The 20,532-nt window shown below is 36.1% G+C and overlaps 3 protein-coding genes across 4 annotated transcripts in view; 2 read left to right on the top strand and 1 right to left on the bottom strand.

Annotated features, from left to right (window-relative positions):
- LOC107684696 (sorting nexin-12-like) overlaps positions 1 to 529 on the top strand; it is a 6,614-nt gene extending 6,085 nt beyond the window's left edge. Inside the window, exon 6 of one of the 2 annotated variants that reach the window (XM_016481025.1) lies at positions 198 to 529. The gene's annotated coding sequence lies outside the window, so the exon portion shown is untranslated. Of the gene's footprint in view, positions 1 to 181 lie in introns of both variants that reach the window. The other variant, XM_016481026.1, reaches the window with a different exon arrangement.
- A 4,487-nt stretch (positions 530 to 5,016) lies between these two features.
- LOC107684725 (cationic amino acid transporter 3-like) lies at positions 5,017 to 17,001 on the top strand. The gene is made up of 10 exons (XM_016481064.1): positions 5,017 to 5,122; positions 10,796 to 11,242; positions 11,336 to 11,497; positions 12,575 to 12,746; positions 12,902 to 13,020; positions 13,156 to 13,378; positions 13,460 to 13,884; positions 14,829 to 14,995; positions 16,129 to 16,237; positions 16,335 to 17,001. The coding sequence occupies exons 2-10, from the start codon at positions 10,876 to 10,878 to the stop codon at positions 16,478 to 16,480; spliced, it is 1,890 nt and encodes a 629-aa protein (XP_016336550.1). The 5' UTR covers positions 5,017 to 5,122; positions 10,796 to 10,875; the 3' UTR covers positions 16,481 to 17,001.
- A 2,726-nt stretch (positions 17,002 to 19,727) lies between these two features.
- Positions 19,728 to 20,532, bottom strand: part of LOC107684694 (ras-related protein Rab-39B) — a 4,762-nt gene continuing 3,957 nt past the window's right edge. Inside the window, exon 4 of the mRNA XM_016481021.1 lies at positions 19,728 to 20,531. Within this exon, the coding sequence (XP_016336507.1) occupies positions 20,459 to 20,531 (73 nt within the window). The 3' untranslated portion in view covers positions 19,728 to 20,458. The remainder of the gene's footprint in view (position 20,532) is intronic.

Below are 20,532 nucleotides of genomic sequence, written 5' to 3'. Positions count from 1 at the left end.
TAATAGAATAGTTAATTTCACAAAATTTCACACAACATTCAGACTGTTATTATCATTATCCAATCAGGTTTGTTTTTGTTTTTTTCTCAAACTAAAATGGAATAATGAAGGAGGCAGCTTAGATTGCCCTGAGTGCATTAGTACTGTCAAGATCTCTAACCGTTTTGTTTCATGTCTCCTGGCCTGTGATCTAAAAGGTTTTGGTAAACCCCCCCCTCCCTGTCCTGGACCCATCTGCTCTACCAGCTCTTTTCTGCACATCAGTCAACGCCTTTTACAGCTGCTGTCCATGATATCCTGTATATATATTTCTATTCTTGAATAGAACTAGACTACAACACCTATTTCACCATGAGGATGAACTCATCTTAATGCTGTGTTTATACCTCATGCACTCGTTTTGTCGAAAGACACATTCTTTTTTGCTGATCTTAAAGCAAACATTGCTTTCTCTAAAAATAGTGCTTTCTGTGTTTATTCTGGTTAAAACTCCTGGCTTAAACCTTTTAGGCAACCTACAGTGTTTTCTTAGCAAATGGCTGCAATATAACAAAGAGTGAAAAATTTAAGGGGGTCTGAATACTTTCCGTACCCACTGTATATATGTATATTATAAGGAGAATTTGATCAGGCCACATGACACTCCTTGGTGTATTCTTGATTTAATGGTTATTAATTGATTGACAAATTAATTAGATTTAAAGCAACAAGCTTCCGTTCTACAGAAAATGATATCATCTCAAGAATTAATGAAGTCACAACACAAAACCAGAGAACAATTTTTATCAAGATGACACCCGCTCACCAAATGTAGCACTTCGGAAGCTAAAACTGGGATTGCCTCTCGACAACGTCTTCCTTTACATTCCGTATTTCATTCGTATCATTTTGACTTTGACTAAATATGTTATAACAAGGCTTTTGCAACCATGTTTAAATGTATTTTCGTCTTTTTTTTAGTGTCCGTGTATAAGTAAAGCTTTGGGAATGTACATATTCAATCACTGAAAAACTGAATTCCATTATGACAAAATGTCACATTTGCTGTTACGTTTCTATACGCCATCTCTTCAAATTAGTTATGTTCTTTTCTGGCTCTTACTATTCTGTTTTTTTTCAGGACTGTGTGTAAAGAAAAGGGCACTAATTGATTTTTAAACGGCCATCCTTTCTACCCATAAATAAACCCTTCTCTGTCTCCTTCGATGTATTCTCTCATTTTGTTCTATAAGACCATATTACATAGTTAATCGAATCATATAATTTGTAATAATATATGTTCACACATCAACGATTTTCCATTTTATTAGTCCATGTAATTCAGCAATCCCAGATTAAGAAGGCTGTTTTTTTTTGTAATGTAGCCACGAGGTGGCAGCGCTGCAGAAACTTCATTTCATACAAAGAAACTTTGTACAAGTTAACCCTTGTAGCCAATGTGGGGGTTAATCATGATAAACGTGCACTTTTTAAATAACTTGGAATAATTAAGATGTTTTTGAAAGACGTTTCTATGCTCGCAAAGGCTCCATTTATTTTATTAAAAAAAACTGTAAAAACAGTAATACTGAAATATTATTACAATTTTAAATAATTATTTTTTTTCTATTGTTTATTTTAACTTTTTTTAAATGCAATTTATTCTGTGATGGCAAAGCTCAATTTTCAGCATCACTACTCCAGTCTTCAATGTCTGCTTAATATTTCTGTGGAAACCATGATACATTTTTTTTTCAGGATTCTTTCATGAATAGAACGTTTTTACTGCCACTTTTTTTATTATCATTAATTTAAAAGCAGCAAATCATTATATTAGAATGATTTCTGAAGAATCATGTGACACTGAAGACTGAAGAAATGTTTTCCCCCAAAAGCACTAAAAAGTTTTAATTATTCCAAACTTTTGTTTGGTAGTGTAAATTGTATTACTATTATTGTGCTAATGAGCTACAAAATCACAGAAATCTGGGTGTGCCCAGTTTATTTTAAGACCATTTTACTGAATACAACTGTGTTTTCAGGTCACTTGCCCTTGTGTGAATTGCTCTGATCAGCCTGGATTAAACATGGGGGAGGGAAAGCGTTAGCGGGCAGGTAAAGTCTACACTCTTAAAAATAAAGGTGCTTCAAAAGGTTCTTCAAGCGATGCCATAGAAGAACCATTTTTGGTTCCACAAAGAACCATTCAGTCAAAGGTTCTTTAAAGAACCATATCTTTCTTACCTTGTTATCATCTGAAGAACCTTCTTTCGCCACAAAGAACCTTTTGTGAAACAGAAAGGTTCTTCAGATGTTAAAGGTTCTTTATGGAACCATTTAGACAAAAAGGTTCTTCTATGGCATCGTGAAGCACCTTTATTTTTAAGAGTGTACCTGAATGAGCCTGTCGTGTAAACTGTGTAAGCGCTGCTTGAATGTGGATAAACGGACACCATTACTTCTTACAACTGCAAGAAGAGGCCTGTTAAAAGGATTAATATATTCGTCATTTAGATCCTACTTTTGGATACGCTAATAGTCGAGTCTAATCCGCGGTGTGCGAGTCACATGGACAAACAAGCTCAAAAATGATTTTATTTCCACTGTACTCTTTTTGATTATTTTGCTTATGTTTCCACAAATGCTTTATTTAAAGTCATTTTTGTTCACAAGGTGTAAAAAGAGGGCTTGCCCTTATCACCCATTCTCACAAACATTACAGAGAAGAATAGGGATAAGTATTCATTGAGTAACACTTGCCATTCACTTGCAAGCATATAGATTGTAAATGAGTTTGCGCATAACGCACGACTGACGCATTAGTCCGTGAAGTGGAAGCTAAATGGGATATTTCTGATGCCTACACAAACTGACACAACATATCCACCGATGTCAAAGACCACAAGGCGTTCTTTGATGCACAGACTTTAACCCTCCCTATGAAAACATGCTAAAAGGAGCAGTCAAATGGACAGACGTGAGATTACATGTGCTTTGTTAACTCTGAAACTGCAGTGGATGAGATCACAGAATGCGAGGCTGTGACATGCCATGGTTTCCACTGGTTACCATTGTTTTATGATGTTTCAGTCAACTTGACAGGATGGAAAAAGATTAAACAAGAATTGAGGATACGCACCAGACTTTTTGTCTGGACAGGAACCAACAAAACCAACTGTACACTCCTAAAAATGAAGGTTATTTATTGCCATCGATGGTTCCATGAAGAACCTTTAATATCTTTGGAGCCTTTCCATTCCACAAAAGGTTTTTTTATAGTGCAAAAAGGTTCGTTAGATTCTTAAAATGTTCTTTACACTAAGAAAAAAATGGTTATTTTAAGAACTGTTTACCTAAACATTATTTGAAAAACCTAAAATAGTTCTTCACTCTTAAAAATAAAGGTTCCAAAAAGAGGTTTTTGCAGTGATGCCTTAGAAGAACCATTTTTGGTTCCTCAAAGAATCTTTCAGTAAACAGTTCTTATAAAAAAAAAAACATTACTTTCTTAGTGTGAAGAGATGGCCATTTTAATAATCTAAAGAAACTTTGATCTAATCTTTTTCCACATATAAAAACCTTTTGTTGAATGGAAAATTTCCATGGATTTTAAAAGATCTTCGTGGAACCATCAATGCCAAAAAAAGAACCTATGGCATTCATGTTCTATGGCATTGCTGCAAAAACCTCCTTTTGGAGCCTATTTTTTAAGAGAGTATATGTAATAAAACCTGCCAATGTTTATTATGTTACATACAAGGTAGAGTTACATCTTTCCTTAGTTTGTTGACACTCGTCCAAGTTCATTTCTTGGAAAAGTTTCAGATTAAGTCTACGTTTCTGAGGATAATGGGCCCCCTGCTTGGGAGAGCGATCTGAACTTTATCAAGGCCGATGGGAGATTTATTTTATAACACTAGCAGATTCTCCCTCACACTACACCTCAGAAAGAGCCGGTGGGTATGAATCCCACGTTAAAGTTTATTTTATTTCACAGCCAAGCTGAAGTGGATACCATTCTAAACCTGTTGGGCTTGGACAGTATCAACAGTGCAAAATGTTGAAACCACTTTTGAAGCCACTTTTCTCTCCTTCTGGAGCTCTGCCCGATACTCCTTTACACACATAAATAAGACACTTTGCCTTCTGACACAATCAAACTGATAAGAATATCTGTGCTAAAGGGATCCTGCTTCACATGGGATCACCTAAAACCTCTTTATGACAGGACCTTGACTTATTCCTAAATATATATATAATTCTGGAAATATAGTGCATAGAAGGTTGGTTTGATACCACATGCCCTTTGGACATCAACAAGGTTATGTTCGAGGGCTAATGTACTGAAGTATCATTTTAGTATCTTTTTAGTTAATTAATAGTTTACACAGTCTATAAATATTCAATTTTAAAATCAGATTAGATTAAGCTTTATTGAATCTAATTGAATTGAATGTAAAATAAAAATAAAAAACTATATATTTCACAGTATTTGAGTATTTATACATGAAAATATATAGCTATCTTTAAAATTTTAGGATGGAGTCCCTCACATATCTGGAGGTCCATGGCATGTAAAAGATTGAAAAGCCCTGAACTAGAGTCTTTTAGTCCATTATAAGACACTGAGAAAACTTGTTTTGTACAGTTTTTGCATTAAAGTTACGGATAAGTTCTCCACTTCCTCTTGCATTATCAGCTTAATTACTTTTCATCAATACTTTATTGAATGTGGAAACTGTTTGAATGTGGAAATCTTTTACCCATGCTTAAACTTAAAAGTAACAACACCTCTGCAATTTTTACACCTCTGGCTGTTCTTTATTTGCCAGTTGTATTTGTTGAGATGGTTTTGCGTAGTGGTCGATATGAAAATGAATCAGTTACTAAAATACTATACTATAGACGTCACTTTTCACGTTGAAACAGGACCTCTTTCTCTCTATCCTTCTGTTGAACGGAAACGCCCTCAAAGCTGATTGGTTTACATCAAGAGGATGGGTGGGTCCCGGTCTGTTTATACTACGTCATCTTCAGCGTCAAAACGTAGACGCACGAGCCGATGCTGAAAACTCGCACACAGGCTGACAAGGTAAACACAGCTGACTCAAGGTATCGGCATCTTCACATCAGAAACCAAGAGGTAACTTTTCACTATTTCAGATTTATTATACATTGTTTTTTTTTTGCGATAACTCATAAGATCGTTTCATATTAGTCCATCTGGACTCCAAGCTGCAGCCTGGATCCATATTGCACTATACGGTAAATGATGCAATCGAACTCGTGCATGTAATCATCTTGTCAAATTAACTTAACTTACATCCACGACATTAACTATATTACATAAAACAATATTTTGAGGCATCCATTAGCCGTGCAATGATAAAATAGTATTTTTAAAAACGTACATTAGATTAGTGCACTCTTTTCTATTGTCCTCTTTTATCAACACACGGTTTTTCTGTTTAACACTAAAGTTGCTTTGACACAATCTGTATTGTATAAAGCGCTATATAACGTTATATATATATATATATATATATCAAGAAACTATAAATATACATGCATCAGTTGTGAATAAATTAATTACGGAGTAAACTGAGATTTCATCCAACGAAATAAACGTCATTATGTTTATAGACCACTGTTGCAAATATTCGTCTACTCTGTGAATTTTATTTACCTTAATTTGTTACATCTCTAATATCTCTCAATGATTTCGATCACAATTATCCGTCTCTTATTCTGTTATTTTGGAGGATTATTTATCAGTGAAATAAATCATGTGTGTCCTTGCGAGCCAGAGAGAACGAACACCGGTAATGAAATAACGTTACAATTCAAGTGTCTGTTTAAATTTCTCACATCCCTTGTTTTTGTTCCTTACATTTGATGTATCTTATATTTGAGATATTCGCACAACGTGGCGGTTTTAGGTCTAGGCGCGTTTCATTCATTGACGCAGCTTCCCGCTCATCGGACACGTTTTGGACATTATGCCCCGGAAGTTGTATCTGTTGCAACAGTTGCATCAGACCAGAACTGATTGGTGCCAGTTCAGACCGGATCTCACGCCTATCCAACATCCCTGTTTGAATATTACGTCAGAGGGGTTCCTGATTCATTCTGTGACGTTCATTGTGTTTTGTTTGTGTTGCCATATATTTTACCCCTGCTGGGAAAAAAATATCCATCTTAAGATAATTTGCAGTGTTTTGGAACATGGTAGTTGGTTTCTTGCGCGTTTAATTTGCATCAGACCAGTCGTATTCACCAACGCTGTTTTTAGTAGAGCCCAACCAGTTTAAATGTTTTTGATAACTAACATGCAGAACTGATTATTAACAGAAAACATATTATGTATAAAATCATTTATATAATCATAATGTCATTACTATATATTTGCCACTTGAGAATTAATGATTGAAAAGGTAGTATGCAAATAGATTATTTTTAATAAATTATTTAACTATAATATAATATCAATCCATTATTATTGAATAAATTAAATCAGAGCTTTATTGCTATAGGATAGGATCCTTTCCCTGTGAACACCATTGTCTCCTACTTAATGGCATTTGAGTGCTGTTCTTTAAAGAACCAACCACCATCAGTAGTCCTGATATTAAAGAATGATAAACAGTTACGTAGATAAGTGGTAAAAACATTGGTTAAACAGATTTTCAATCTCAACCTTTTCATATTTTCCAATCTCCGATTAAGGGGAAAACAGTAGTACACAGTACTGTTGGCTTGCTGCACAAGAACTTTTACATTTAGCTCTCTTTACTTGTTATTACTTGTTATGCAATTGTATTGGTTGAACAAATTTGCAATCATCAGTTAATGATTGCATCCATAATACAAACCAATTCTGGCTGATTTATTGCAGTGAATCCCTCAAGTTTGTTAAGTTTGAAGGATCTCTGGCTGGTATTTTGCACAATCTGTGGAGCCCTGTTAAGGGGGCTGTGTGATGGCATTAAGCCAGCTATCTGAGAGGTTGCCAGGTTCATTCACAGCAGTATGTGCCACCCTGAGGCCTGAATGAGTCTGTTTCATAACCATGAACACTTGAGTTCTTGAAGAATGAAGCTCTCATGCTGGTTTCTGCTTGTAATATGGCACCTGTGGCCAGTGGAACCTGTGGATCCCTAAACAGTTTTGTAGTATCTCCTTTTCTATGCCATTTTTTGATGGGTTATTCCATGTCAACTCAACCAGAGGTCCCCGGCTCAAATTTTTGATTTTGCTAATATTTTTTCTGAAGAAAGATAAACATGTATAGTGATGAAAGCCAAAATATTAAATGTCATGGATGAATATTTACTGAGTAATCTACTAGAGGGAGGTCAAAATGGTCAAAAAGGGCCTTAATGCCCTTTTAGATATTGGGACTTAACAAACTTTCCTTTTGGCATCTTCATCTTAAAGGCCCTGTATGGTTCGGTTCCAGAGATATTGGAATTGGGAATGATTGTTCCTGGCAAATCCTGTCATGAGGTGTAACTGTAATAAGACTGAATAGGCCTTTAATGTCTCTCAAGGGGTCAAACGTAATATCCTTCATGTCACAAATGGTTTAATTACAGTATGTAATCACCCAATTTCATAGTTTCAGGGGAATTGTACTTATTAAACTTTGAATAGGGGGTTTGTGGTGTTTGTTTTGAAATTTCAGAGGTTTGACTAACACATTTACTGAGTTGCAACGGAACTAAATCCGTTCTGCAGAAAAGCGAACCAAAACAAAAACAACTCCTAATGTAAACGAATGGAGTTCTCGCTCTCCTGTTAAGAAGGTTAACCGGTTGGCGGATCTTTATGTAAGCCTCTTAGAATCCATTGAGGTATTTATTTTGAGAAAAGCCCAGTGAGTCACTTCTAAACACTAACATCTCACACTCATGTATGGGTTACTCGAACCTTTAATAGACATGATGAGTGCTGTAAGAGTATAGATACTGTAGCCCATGTGTCTGTACTTCAATGTTCCTTCACGTCTAAGCCTGTGCATTCAGTGACCAACATTGTTGCTACTAGCCTGCACATCTAGTGTTCACACTTAATAAGTGGGTCAATGACATTACACTTTTTTTATCCTAACTATTAATTTATTTAAAATACATAATTCAATTATGTGAAATATAATTGTCAAATATAATTAAAAAAGTGTGTATATATATATATATATATATATACTGTATATATATATTAGTTTTATGTCAGGCTAAAGAAACAAGACACAATAAAAAAAAAAAAAAATTCCTGAAAAGAAAGCTTCATCTAGCATGATTGTATTTATTTTTTAGAAAAATTAAAAATTTTAACAAGTCTTATTAAATTTTGAAAAACTTTTATCTGTCAAATCATTGTCATAAGGTGCAACATAATAGTATTTATAAATGAAAAATTCATGAAAATCCATGTATGTATTTATTTATATATAATTAAAGATTTTTTTCACCATAACAAAAAGCGCAGAGTAGTTAAAGAAAGCAGCTATTGTATGCGTTGTGTAAGACCACAACAGTGGCTTAAAGTTCTGAGCTCTTGCCCGGACCGAGCTCGATTCAAACCGCTAAGAATCTTGCCAGTTGCTGTGCCAAGTGAAACAAACCACCTTACAGATAAAAAAGAGTCTATTTCAGCCCCTCCATTGTACAGTGAATTACAGGGATGTTTTTGTTTTCCCCCCTCCTCTGTCCTCTTTGTCAAACCTGACTTTGATCTGGGACATGGGGTTCTTTGCGTGCATTTCCACAACTTTCATGAAGCCATTTTTAGCAGTTTCATTGTTTTAGTTTTGTTGTTTTTGTGACAGGTTTTATTCACAAGTGTTAAATAATTGATCTCCGTCATGGGACAAGAAGTTGAATCGTCACGGCGGTTTGTGCGAAATGTAAGGAGATAGAATTGACACAGTGCTCCGTGTTCCAACTGTCTTCACTGTCGGTGTTTGTGTGGTTTTAATAACTGTTGCTGCAACTCAGGTTTCAGTCGTGTCCTCATTTGCGCGTGTTTCCAAATCCTTTTTGTTTGGCATCGCTGTGAACGTCACCAGTAAGAATGATGACCTGGTGAAGAACTGCATGAAACATCAACATCAGTGTACTACTGCTTGCTCAGACATAAACATGACCATGTAACCTGATGAGCTAGCAGGAGTGCTTTGGAATCAGAGCGCTCCGATAAGGAGTCAAGCGGGTCAATTAGATACTGAAAGGTTCACACAGAACAATGTGGAGCTTGTTAGTAAAGCGCAACAGTCAGTATGTTGTCATACGCAATTATAGTTGAGCTACAACAAGTAGTTTGTGGAGTCGAGGTGGAGCTGAAGTCTAAATATACCTGAGAGAATGCGTAAATGAACATTTTGATGGGGTTTTTCCCTCCAGACTTTTATGATTTCGGACTAAAGCATTGAAAATGATATTTTAATAATTTTTTTAATATGAAATCAGACCGTTAAGTCGCAGTCACATTAGCAAATTTTTGGCAAAATTTTGTTGTCACAGTGAATTCATGTGACCAACTTGAACCTGTTGCAAAATCTTCGGATTCCAATTTAAAATGACTGGATTTTTTGCATTAATTTCCTCCATAGGAATTTCAAAAATATCCTTAATAAAGAGTTCTAAGCTAAATCACAACATTACTTCATGTGATTGGGAGTTCACTGCTGAGCACTTATGTCATGGCTCTTGTTTCTGTGGCAACATGGACTTACCTAATTGGTAGAGCCAAAGCCATTTCAGGATTGTGGGTAGTGTAGTTTAAAAAACAAAAAACATTTTAATTCACCCTGCTTTATGGTTTCTATGGAAGCTTTTATCATTGCATTAAAACCTCAGATCTCATTGTAGGTCTGTCTTGTTAAGTTTATACATTACCATTCAAAAGTTTGGGGTCAGTAATTAAAAAAAAAAAAACTTTTATTCAGCAAGTCGCATTAAAGTAACAGTAAAGACAATTTATAATATTACAAAATATTTCTATTTAAAATAAATGCTGCTCTTTGAACTATCTATTTGCCACAGACTCCTGATAAAAATGTAATGTATATAAATGTAAAAATGTTAAACGGCACAAATTTTTTAGACATTGATAATAAGAAATGTTTCTGAATTTAATATAGTTTAATAAGTTTATACTTTTAATATTGTTTATAATATAAAGTTTATACTTTATTTTTTGATTAAATAAATGCAGCCTTGGTGAGCATAAGAGACTTCAAAAACATTAAAATCTTACCGACCCCAAATTTTTGAACAGTACTGTATGTTATTTTTAAAAACCAAATATCGATGGAAAAATGGATGTGAATTTTCACTGTCGCTTGATACTGTCTTTGATTGCTATTATTTTTCACTTTTGTTAATCAAATCCGATATGGTCTTGGTTGTGAACAGGACGAAGTTCCACATTCATGTCATGAAGTTTGTTGCCTGACTTTTCCTCTGGGAATAGTGCTTTACTGGATCAGTGTGTAATTGATTCCATTTTTATATCCGGCCCTAACTGACTATTTAATTAGAGGGCAGAAATCTGAAGATTTGGGACAAATCCTTGTTCCAAAGAACTCTTGTATTCTGGGAATTCTTTGTAATTCCTTCTGCAGTAAGAATCACAAAATGACGCATTCACTGAAATTTGGCAGTGAGGTGTGATGAACACTAAGTTCAGCCGGGGGGGGGATTAGATATGTCCTGACTAAACCGGTTAGTTCAATCCTTGGTGTACTGCCTTGGGCAACCGACTGTCACACCCAAATATGTCTAATTCTTCCTTCCTCTTCTTTGTGCTCTTCTAGGCGCATAAGTAACTGAGAGCTCCAAAAAACAAGCACATCCAAGAACCTCACCAGTTCTGTCACCTCATTCTGCATTAACCATGGTGGACAAAATGGCATCTTTTGGGCATGCGCTGCTGCGCCGTCGTGTGCTGGACTGCTCTGGGGAGGAAACACGGTTCGCTCGGTGTCTGTCCACTCTAGATCTGGTGGCGCTCGGCGTGGGCTCCACACTTGGCGCTGGAGTCTATGTGTTGGCTGGGGAGGTTGCGAGAGAGAAGGCAGGTCCTGCTATCATCTTATGCTTCCTTGTGGCCGCACTTTCCTCCATGCTGGCTGGACTGTGCTATGCAGAGTTCGGCGCACGAGTCCCTAAGACTGGATCTGCATACTTGTACAGCTATGTGACAGTGGGAGAAATTTGGGCCTTCATCACTGGTTGGAACCTCATCCTCTCATATGTTATAGGTAAGTGTGTCCAGTAGCAGTTAATTATCATTTTGGCGAAATCAAGTTAGTTATCACTATAACTGCAATAAAAAAGCTGGTTCTTGTTTTCAGGTACAGCTAGTGTGGGGCGAGCGTGGAGCTCTACGTTCGATAACTTGGTCGAGCAGAAGATCTCTACCTTCTTCCGGGCATCCATGGCCATGAAGGTTCCTGGGAAAGTTCTTGCAGAATATCCGGACCTGTTTGCCCTCATTCTCATCCTGCTGCTCACTGGTGAGAAATCTAAAATTAGAAATCATGATTTAAATATAGTTTTTAAACATTTACAGTTTTTTTTTCTTTAAACAAAATGTCTCTTTATTTAATAATCAGAACAACCACTTGGTAAACGCTAAAATGATAATTTTTTTCATGAAAAATGATTATTAGAGATCAACCGATATTAAAATTCTAGCTAAACCATTTTTTATAGCCGATAACCATTTAATAAAACAGATCAAGTTCTATATTATTTTGAGTAAATAAACAAAACAAAACAACAAATCAACCAGTTTAAATGTTACAAGTAAATTCAGGCATCACAACAATATTATAATTCATAATTCATTTGGATATTGGCTAAAGATTACATTTACATTGTACTTAAATGTACAAAAATTAAAGTGTTAAACATTAACTTTAAGTGAGGGTTAGATGATGAAAAAGATGACACAGATGCAAAAACGGGAAATGAGTATCCATAATTAAATATTTGATGTTGGCCGATGCAGATAAAAAAAAAGGTCACACTTTATTTTAAGGTCCAATTCTCACTATTAACAAACCATTCATGACTTTTGCCTCAATAAACTCCTCATTTACTGCTTATTAATAGTTAGTAAGGTAGTTGTTAGGTTTAGATTTTGGGTAGGATTAGGGATGTAGAATATGGTCATGCAGAATGTGTGCTTTATAAGTATGTCTAATAAACAGCCAATATGTTAATAATAGGCATGTTATTAGGCAACTAGTTAATAGTGAGAATTGGTCCCTAAACTAAAGTGTTACCCAAAAAAAAAAAAACTCTAATATCTACAAGTAAACAGTATGGTACCAATATATTGTGCATCTCTAGTTTTTATGATCAAGTAATAAATGTAAATAGTAAAAAAGTGTTACATTTAAAATTATAATTCAAAATAATAATAGTGACCGTATGAACATTTATCCCTAAGCATGAAGTTTAAATAGTGTAATCAGTACACATGTAATCTCTATACATTTGAGTGAAAAAAAAACAAAAACTGAAATTGTTATAACTGAATTATTAAATAAGAGGTTTCTGATTTTGATGTGCGATTTCCTCCTCAGGACTGCTTGCTTTTGGTGTAAGTGAGTCTGCTCTGGTGAACAAGATCTTCACTGGGATCAACCTGATAGTGCTGGGCTTTGTCATCATCTCTGGCTTTGTCAAAGGCAACACAGCCAACTGGAACCTCACATATGAGGACTTCGTCAATGATACAAATATCACCGAACCAGAGTAAGTTTGACATGAAAGAATCCTGCTCATCGTTTCAGCCACAAGCTGCTTTTGAAGTGGTGCAAATGAGGATTTCTTACAGTTGTGCAGTGGATAATGTGATTTTGTGCACAAAATGCATGCAAGAGACTTGACAAATCCATCTGCTCTCACAGATTGGTAGAAAGCACATTTGGAAGTGGAGGTTTCGCACCGTTTGGCTTTGGCGGCATCTTATCTGGCGCAGCCACCTGTTTCTACGCCTTTGTGGGCTTTGATTGCATTGCTACAACAAGTACGTCTTTTAAATGTCATAATTATAGAGCACGAATACTGATTGCTGAACATTTTGTTTTTGTTTCTTCTGAAACCATCTGCAGGGTGAGTCATAAATTAATGTGGTTCACTTTAACCTTATTTTTTCCTGTAGGTGAGGAAGCCAAGAACCCGATGCGCTCCATCCCTGTGGGCATTGTGGCCTCTCTGCTCATTTGCTTCTTTGCTTACTTTGGTGTGTCAGCTGCTCTTACGCTCATGATGCCTTACTACAAACTCAACACCCAGAGTCCCCTGCCCGAGGCCTTCAGTTACGTGGGCTGGGCACCGGCACGTTATATTGTAGCCGTTGGTTCACTCTGTGCCCTTTCGACAAGGTAACTCAAGAACTTATTTTCCTGTTATGTTTTCGTTCAACATTTTCCATTTATCTCAATCTTTGTTTTATTTTATCGTAGTTTGTTGGGCTCCATGTTCCCTATGCCTCGAGTGATCTACGCTATGGCAGAGGATGGGCTGCTCTTCCGTTCCCTCTCCAGGATGAACAAGAGAACCAAAACTCCGCTGCTGGCGACTGTTGTGTCTGGAATAGTGGCAGGTGTGAGACGTTTTTTCGTTTGTTTGTGTTCACAAATTTTTGTTCCAACTGAAATCGGAAATGCGGCAGCCAATCAGAACATACTTGTTTGTTTAGTATACAGTTATGTGGATTTTGGACCAATGAGATTTCACAGTGGGCGGAGCTACCCAGTGCAGTGCTGCAGAAATGGAAACATAATGTTTGTTTTTGTGGCTACGTTGATAAAAACGTATATTTACATGGCAGCGATAGCTTTTATCACATTGTGTCTGGCGTTTAACCTCTTAAAGGTGGGGATGTTATGTAAGATTTGATATGGTTGGATTTTCAAACTTGTCTCCTCAATAGAAAGACCTCCTTGCCGAAGATGTAGTAGCTGGGTGACTGGGTCCATACCTGGCCAGAGTCCTCTGGAAAAGCCGCTGGATCCTTGTTGGGCTGAGTATTCTGTAATGGGGCTGACGAGACGTGAGACGTGTGGATCCATCTGCAGGCTTTATTAAAGAGACGTGGTAAACAGGCAGGGTCAAACAATGGCAAACAGGTATATGGCGGGCAAAACACAAGAATAGTCCCAGGGCTAGCGTAGGTCACCGATCGGCAGACAGAATCACAGGGGCGAGACGAGAGGGAAAAATCCAGGAATACAGGCAAAGATCAGAAACCGCGGAAACAGGCAAGGCAAGGCAAAACAAGGAAAACACAGAGACTCGGAAAGGGGTACGGGCTAAACAATACTCAGCAGAGAAAGGTGGTTAGAGTGGGTGTTATATAGTGAGTGAGGTGATTAGAAACAGCTGTGTGCAATGAGTGCAATCAGTGCAGAGTGCAAATCGTGCAAAGAATGATGGGATATGTAGTCCGGGGTGCTATGCAACAGTTTGTGTTGTGCGAGAGTCAATGTAATGGAAAGGGTGACCTCTGGTGGTGAATAAACGGAAGTCCATGGACCGAATTCGTGACAATATTATTGAGCACCAATTAATCATATTGAAATTATTTCTGCTAAAAATTCACCTTTTAAATGTTTTAAAATAGAAAACGGTTATTTAAAATTGTAATCATATTTCACAGTATTACCGTTTTACTCTACAAGAGCCTTCTTTCAAAAATATACAAAAATACCCAAACATTTAAATGGTAGTGTATTCTTATTTGCATTTATTTAATTGTGATTCAGTAATAGATTTGGCTGATCCTGAATCTGTTGATTATGGACTAATTCCAATATTCTCTTGTCTTTGTAGCTGTGCTGATCACTGTGCTGTGCATGGTTTTGGCTCTGCGTCTGGAAGCCATGGTGAATCTTGAGATCGTGTGGGTGATGACGTGTGTCATTCTGGTCCTGCTGTGCATCCTGTGTGTCATTGTGATCTGTAGGCAGCCTGAGAGCAAGGAAGCTCTCACCTTCAAGGTACCAGATGTCCTCATTATTGATTTTGCCTTTTATTATGCTATAAATCTTTGCCTCAGGCTTAACCGTAAGCACTGAAGTGATGTAAAAGGAAATGTGTTATTACAACATACATACTCACAGACTTAAAGGGACAGATCACCCATAAATGAAAGTTCTGGCAGCATTTACTCGCCCTCATGCCATTCCAAACCTGAATGAATTCCTTTCTTCTGTGTAGCAATAAATATGTGGCCCTATGAAAATTTAATTTATAATATCACACGCAATGTCACCGAATTTTTCTTCAATTTTTTCATTTAACAGTAAACCTATGTCTGATTGCCAAAAATGAAGAGAATTAAAATATTTTAATTTGATTACATTTTAAAAGATTAATTAATTTGTTAATGATTTATGCCTTTATTTGATTACCACAGACAATAAATTTGTATTTGTATTTGTAAAACATAAATCTAGAAAAATTCAAACAAACAACAGAGAGATCTGGAAAAAATAAAACATGTCTATTTTCTAAGGGCCCTACTACTGTAAAAAAAAAAAAATAATCTTTTTTTTTTTTAATTGTTAAAGTTTTACAAATTCAGTTGATTAGACATGGTTTTTTATTTTTAAAATGGAATTAAATCATTAAAATGGAATCAAGAAAACATGGAATTTGGAGGAAAAAACAAAACCTATTTTATAGTGCCCTAAAAATGTCATTTTTCTTAAACTTTTAATAAATTATGGATAAATGGTAAAATTTTCATTAATGAATTAGACATGCATTTTTAATACCAAAATGTAATTTAACCATTAAAATGGAATCCAGAAATACTAAAATGGAAAAAATGGATTTCAGATGGTCTCCAGACTGTGATTCCTTCCACTTGGATGATATCAAACATTTTTGATATTTTGAGTTGATTTTAGCACGCATAGTTTTCATTTGTCATGCGTCTCCTAGCAACAAGGCACATATTTCTGCATGACTTTGTTCTGTTCAGAACGACCTATGAAGTGGTTGAGTGTATGATGCTCCGTTTTTCCTCTGTAACCATTTACAAAATCAGCAAGTCTACGATGACTAGTATTTTCAGATTTGCTCATATTTGAAAGGTCATACAGTTTCTTAATCTTCCTGTGTGCAGGTGCCTCTGTTGCCCTGGCTGCCCCTGTTCAGTATCTTTGTCAACATCTATCTCATGATGCAGCTGGACGTGGCCACCTGGTGCCGCTTCACCGTGTGGATGGGTTTCGGTGAGTACATCTGTTCATTTAGCCCCTGCCTGCGATAGCATCCTATTTGTTTCCTTCCTTCCAAACCACCCACTTCTTTTCTCATGTCCGTTCCCAGGTTTTGCAATCTACTTTGGCTACGGCATCCGGAACAGCACCGAAGGCATGAACAGCTCCCTCCGAAAATACGAGCCAGCCCTTCAGAACAAAAGCCCCATATATATAGGCGGTGAGGAGAGTGAAGTGGAGGGCATTTCTCCTTGATAGGGAGAGAACGATGGGCATGCTGCCCTATGTGTTTTCGTTGAAGTCTGCAGATTTATTGTAAAAGTCATGGCTCATTTATTGTAGACACTGCCCCAAACATCTCAGTTGCAAAAAGGATTTCTCATCCTCTTGAAATGATCAGGTTCTTCTTAAAAGAGCCCCAAGGGTTTTCCGTTAGAGGTTGTCGTGCAGCCTTGGCCCTCCAGTACTGTAAATGCTGGTTTGAAAGTCCTGCGGCTGCTGTTGTAATGGCCATATTGTCTGGCAGACAGTGAGCTGACTGTGTACATGGTATTTTATTTTCAGGATCGAGTTCCAAGCACATTGTTTGTGCGCTAAAGCCTTTGGGTCCAAAATGGTCTCCTTCCACCTCCTGGTTTCCCAGCACGAGGTTGTGAAGTACAACAGGGCCCCCTAGTGTTCAGAATTTGAAAATGGCAATACAGTTAGACAGTATTTGTGGTCATTGGTTACTGTTAGACAGGATAATTGAAGAACTGAAACTGAAAAAAAAAAAACCTGACTGACTGACTGAAAAGCTTTTAGACATGTTTAGCACTGCTAAAATCCCACGTCTTTGAGAGTGAATGGATAGAAAAACGGTTTCCATTTCCTAAGCATGACAGTGTGCTATTAGCTCTGCTGTATGTTGGGATAATGTTATTGGCCAATGTGGTATAAAATTATTTTGATGTATTTTACAGTGTGTGTGTGTGTGAGAGAGAGAGTGTTTTGAATGGATTATACAAGGTTGTGCCAGAATCTGTTCCGCTTTACAAAATATTAAATTATTTTGGGGAAAAACTGTTATATATGGACATGTATAGTTTACCCATCCAACTTCCTTAAACTTGATGATTTTACTTCAGTATACTGTATAACAGTGTTTCTAGACGACATTTATGGAAGGTTGCCTTAGTAACTTGTTTCTGCCAAAACTACTCACACTACCGTTCAAAAGTTTTTACCGTTTTTTTTTTTGGTTTGTTTTTTTTTTTAAAGAATTTAATACTCTTATTCTGGAAGTATGCCTTAAATTGAAAAATGACCGTAAAGACATGTATAATATTAGAAAAGATTTCTATTTCAAATAATTACCATCAAAGAATCTTGAAAAAATAATGAAAAATAATAAGAATAAAATTAATTTGAATATAATAAAATTATATTAAACTTACAATGTATTAAAATATTAAAAGGCTGCATTTAAAAATATATTCAAATAGAAAACGGTTATTTAGAGTTATAATTTTACTGTTTTTTTTTAACAAATAAATGTAGCCTTGATGAGCATAAGAGACTTCTATCAAAAGCAAAAATAGTAACAACTCCAAACTTCTTAACGGTGGTGTATCTACAGTAATCTGTACCAACTGGTAATGTGATAGTAACCACTGCTGACTTGAAAGATTCTGAAAGCTTCCTATATTGTTTGAAGGAAATACCCCATAATAATCTTTCATTTTTAACAGTAGAGCAGAAACTATGGTTACTGTGCTAACTTACTGTAATAACCAACTCACAGGTCAAGGGTAAAACCTAAACTTGCCTGAAGACTGAAGACCTAAAGAAACAGGTTTTGAACAGCCTTTGTTTCATATCTGAAGGTGTAGATAATTGAGAAAAAGTCACTATTTTTGACCAGATTGTTGTTATTATTTTATTTTATTTTTTTTTTAGTTTCCATTGAAACTTGTTCTTGGCAGCTTGGCTGTTGAGTTCATGTCATCTGTTTTTTGTGTTTATTGTAGAGAATTCTTAACGTAGTGGACTACTAGTTTACTGTTGCTCAATCAAACTTGTTGATTATCTTGGGCTCCCATCATACCTTTTTAATATTTTATGGTATGAATATTTAAGCCCTTCAGGGTTTTTTTTTTTCAGCTGTTTTTCAGTGTAAACTAATTGTGTTCAGATAATCGGAGAGCAACAGAGGCTTTTCTACACAATAGAATAGAGTAGAAGCTGTTTAAAACCACTATTATTTTTAAACCCAAGATATTAACGAAGGGTATTTTTGTATAGCTTTACTATTATATTACTAAAAATGGTTCTGTTTACATGTACCAGAAATGTAGAGTTTTCCGATAATGCATTGTTGTCTGATCCCAGGCATTACTAAGTCTTGATTCAGTTTGGAGACGTACGTCTCCTGTAGATCAGTGCCTGAAGTTTCAAATGTACCTCAAAGATGGTTGGTATATATCAATACATACCAAGGCATATGCCTTTGAGATACACTTGTAGTGTTACATGTGTTTATCAGTATATAAATATATATATTTTGTTTGTCTTTGGGGTTTTTAAACTGTAAATATTCATGCCATGTACAAAGAAAATGAGCTGTATTATAAAAATTCTGTTCATGTTTTTCTTTTTTTAAATAAAATGTTTCGTAAAACATCAGAGGCTGTTTGTTGTGGCTTTAAAGCAAAATATAGAAGGAAATCATTTTAGACAAAATCTTTTGTCACATTTTATTGATAGTTCGTCTCATCTCTCACACAAGATCAATCAATACACAGTTAAGTCATTTCAGTCAGCTAAATGACATTGTATTAGTCTGTAAGTCAAAAAAACGTACATCTCAGCAGCTACTAACCTCAAGTGACAGGCAACAGTTATGAAAGAGTGAACTTTATTAAGAACCAAACCAGAAAAAAAACAGGGACATGATTTAACAGTGCTTTACAAATACCTGTATTGGTAAAGTCTCTGGAAAAGTGTCTGTAGTGACATCATGACCCATGTTGAATGAGGAAAAAGGCGGGAAACTCAAATGTGGCTCCCCATAACTGAACGTTTTCAGGAATGTTTACAGATGATCTCAGAGATTTGAATGTAGTGGTTGAAAATGCATTTTATTTAGTGTGTATTGGATCATTTAACAATCGGTGTGAAACCTTGAAGGAGAAAGAGACTTCTCATATTCCCCATTTATTGGTATGACCTCTGCAGGCGAAATTAGTCATTTTCTCCTCATCAGGCGATGAGGTTTGACCATAAGGAACAGAATTTCTCCCTCTACTGTTGAATTTTTGAAATCAGAGGTCCCAGCATATAAATAATCAACATAGACTACCATTCAAAACATTGGGGTTGGTAAGATTTTTTAAATGTTTTGAACGGAGTCTATTATTTTCACCAAGGCTGCATTAATTTGATCAAAAATACAGTAAAAATGGCAATATTGTGAAATATTACTACAGTTTGAATTTTTTCTATTATAATATATTTCAAAATGTAATTCATTCCTGTAGTAGCAAAGTAGTCATTACTCCATTCTTCAGTGTCTCATGGTGCTTCAGAAATCAGCTGATTTGGTGCCCAAGAAACATTTCTTAAAATGATCAATGGTAAAAACAGTTGTGCTGCTTAATATAATTTTTTTTCCCTTTTCTTTGATGAATAGAAAGTTGAAAGAACCGCATATATTTGAACTTCTGTAATATTATTGATGTCTTTACTGTCACCTTTGATCAATTTAATGCATCCTTTCTGAATAAAACTAGGAATGTCATTCAAAAAGGAATTACAGAAAATGATTATTAATGAGCATCTTTAGTGAACACATTAGGGGCTATTTAATCCAATGGGATGTTTGGATTGGTGTGGTCCTCCTGTACATGCTCTCAAATGATCCATCATTTCTGGGTGAATTCTGGTGTAAACTTCAGATCAGTCTTTGCTCCAAAGGATCAGTGTTTCTGCATTTTTTTACTTAAACGGTTCCCACAACTCAGTTCTCTAGGTTCCATCCTGCCAGATTGACAGAGAAGACTTGCCAAAGCTCCAGGAAATTCACATTTGCTGATATTTAGGTCATTATTTCTATTGGCTTTAAAGACAATAGGAACTTTATTTGAAAGCAGGAAACATTGATGGAGGGGACTAGAGTATTTGTGGGTTGTCAAGCTAAGGGAGAACAACAGCACTGGTTTTGCAGTGAAGGAGCATTATACAGAAGTCACTTGATCAACAGAGGCAGCGGCGGTCGCTCTTGGTCACCTCCTCGGATGAATGCACCACGTTGGGCACAAAACCGCTCT

Source organism: Sinocyclocheilus anshuiensis, unplaced genomic scaffold, assembly GCF_001515605.1.
Source record: "Sinocyclocheilus anshuiensis isolate Anshui unplaced genomic scaffold, SAMN03320099.WGS_v1.1 scaffold509, whole genome shotgun sequence".
In the NCBI taxonomy this organism is placed as follows: domain Eukaryota; kingdom Metazoa; phylum Chordata; class Actinopteri; order Cypriniformes; family Cyprinidae; genus Sinocyclocheilus; species Sinocyclocheilus anshuiensis.
Note: the sequence above shows the minus strand (reverse complement) of the source record. Positions and strands in the feature narration are given on the sequence as shown.

Excerpts from the sequence above, each read along its gene's own strand:
- LOC107684725 (XM_016481064.1), top strand. The coding sequence starts at position 10,876 with ATGGTGGACAAAATGGCATCTTTTGGGCATGCGCTGCTGCGCCGTCGT. Across the intron at positions 13,379-13,459 it reads CTCTGTGCCCTTTCGACAAG|TTTGTTGGGCTCCATGTTCC; the intron begins GTAACTCAAGAA and ends ATTTTATCGTAG. Across the intron at positions 13,885-14,828 it reads CTTAAAGGTGGGGATGTTAT|CTGTGCTGATCACTGTGCTG; the intron begins GTAAGATTTGAT and ends TTGTCTTTGTAG.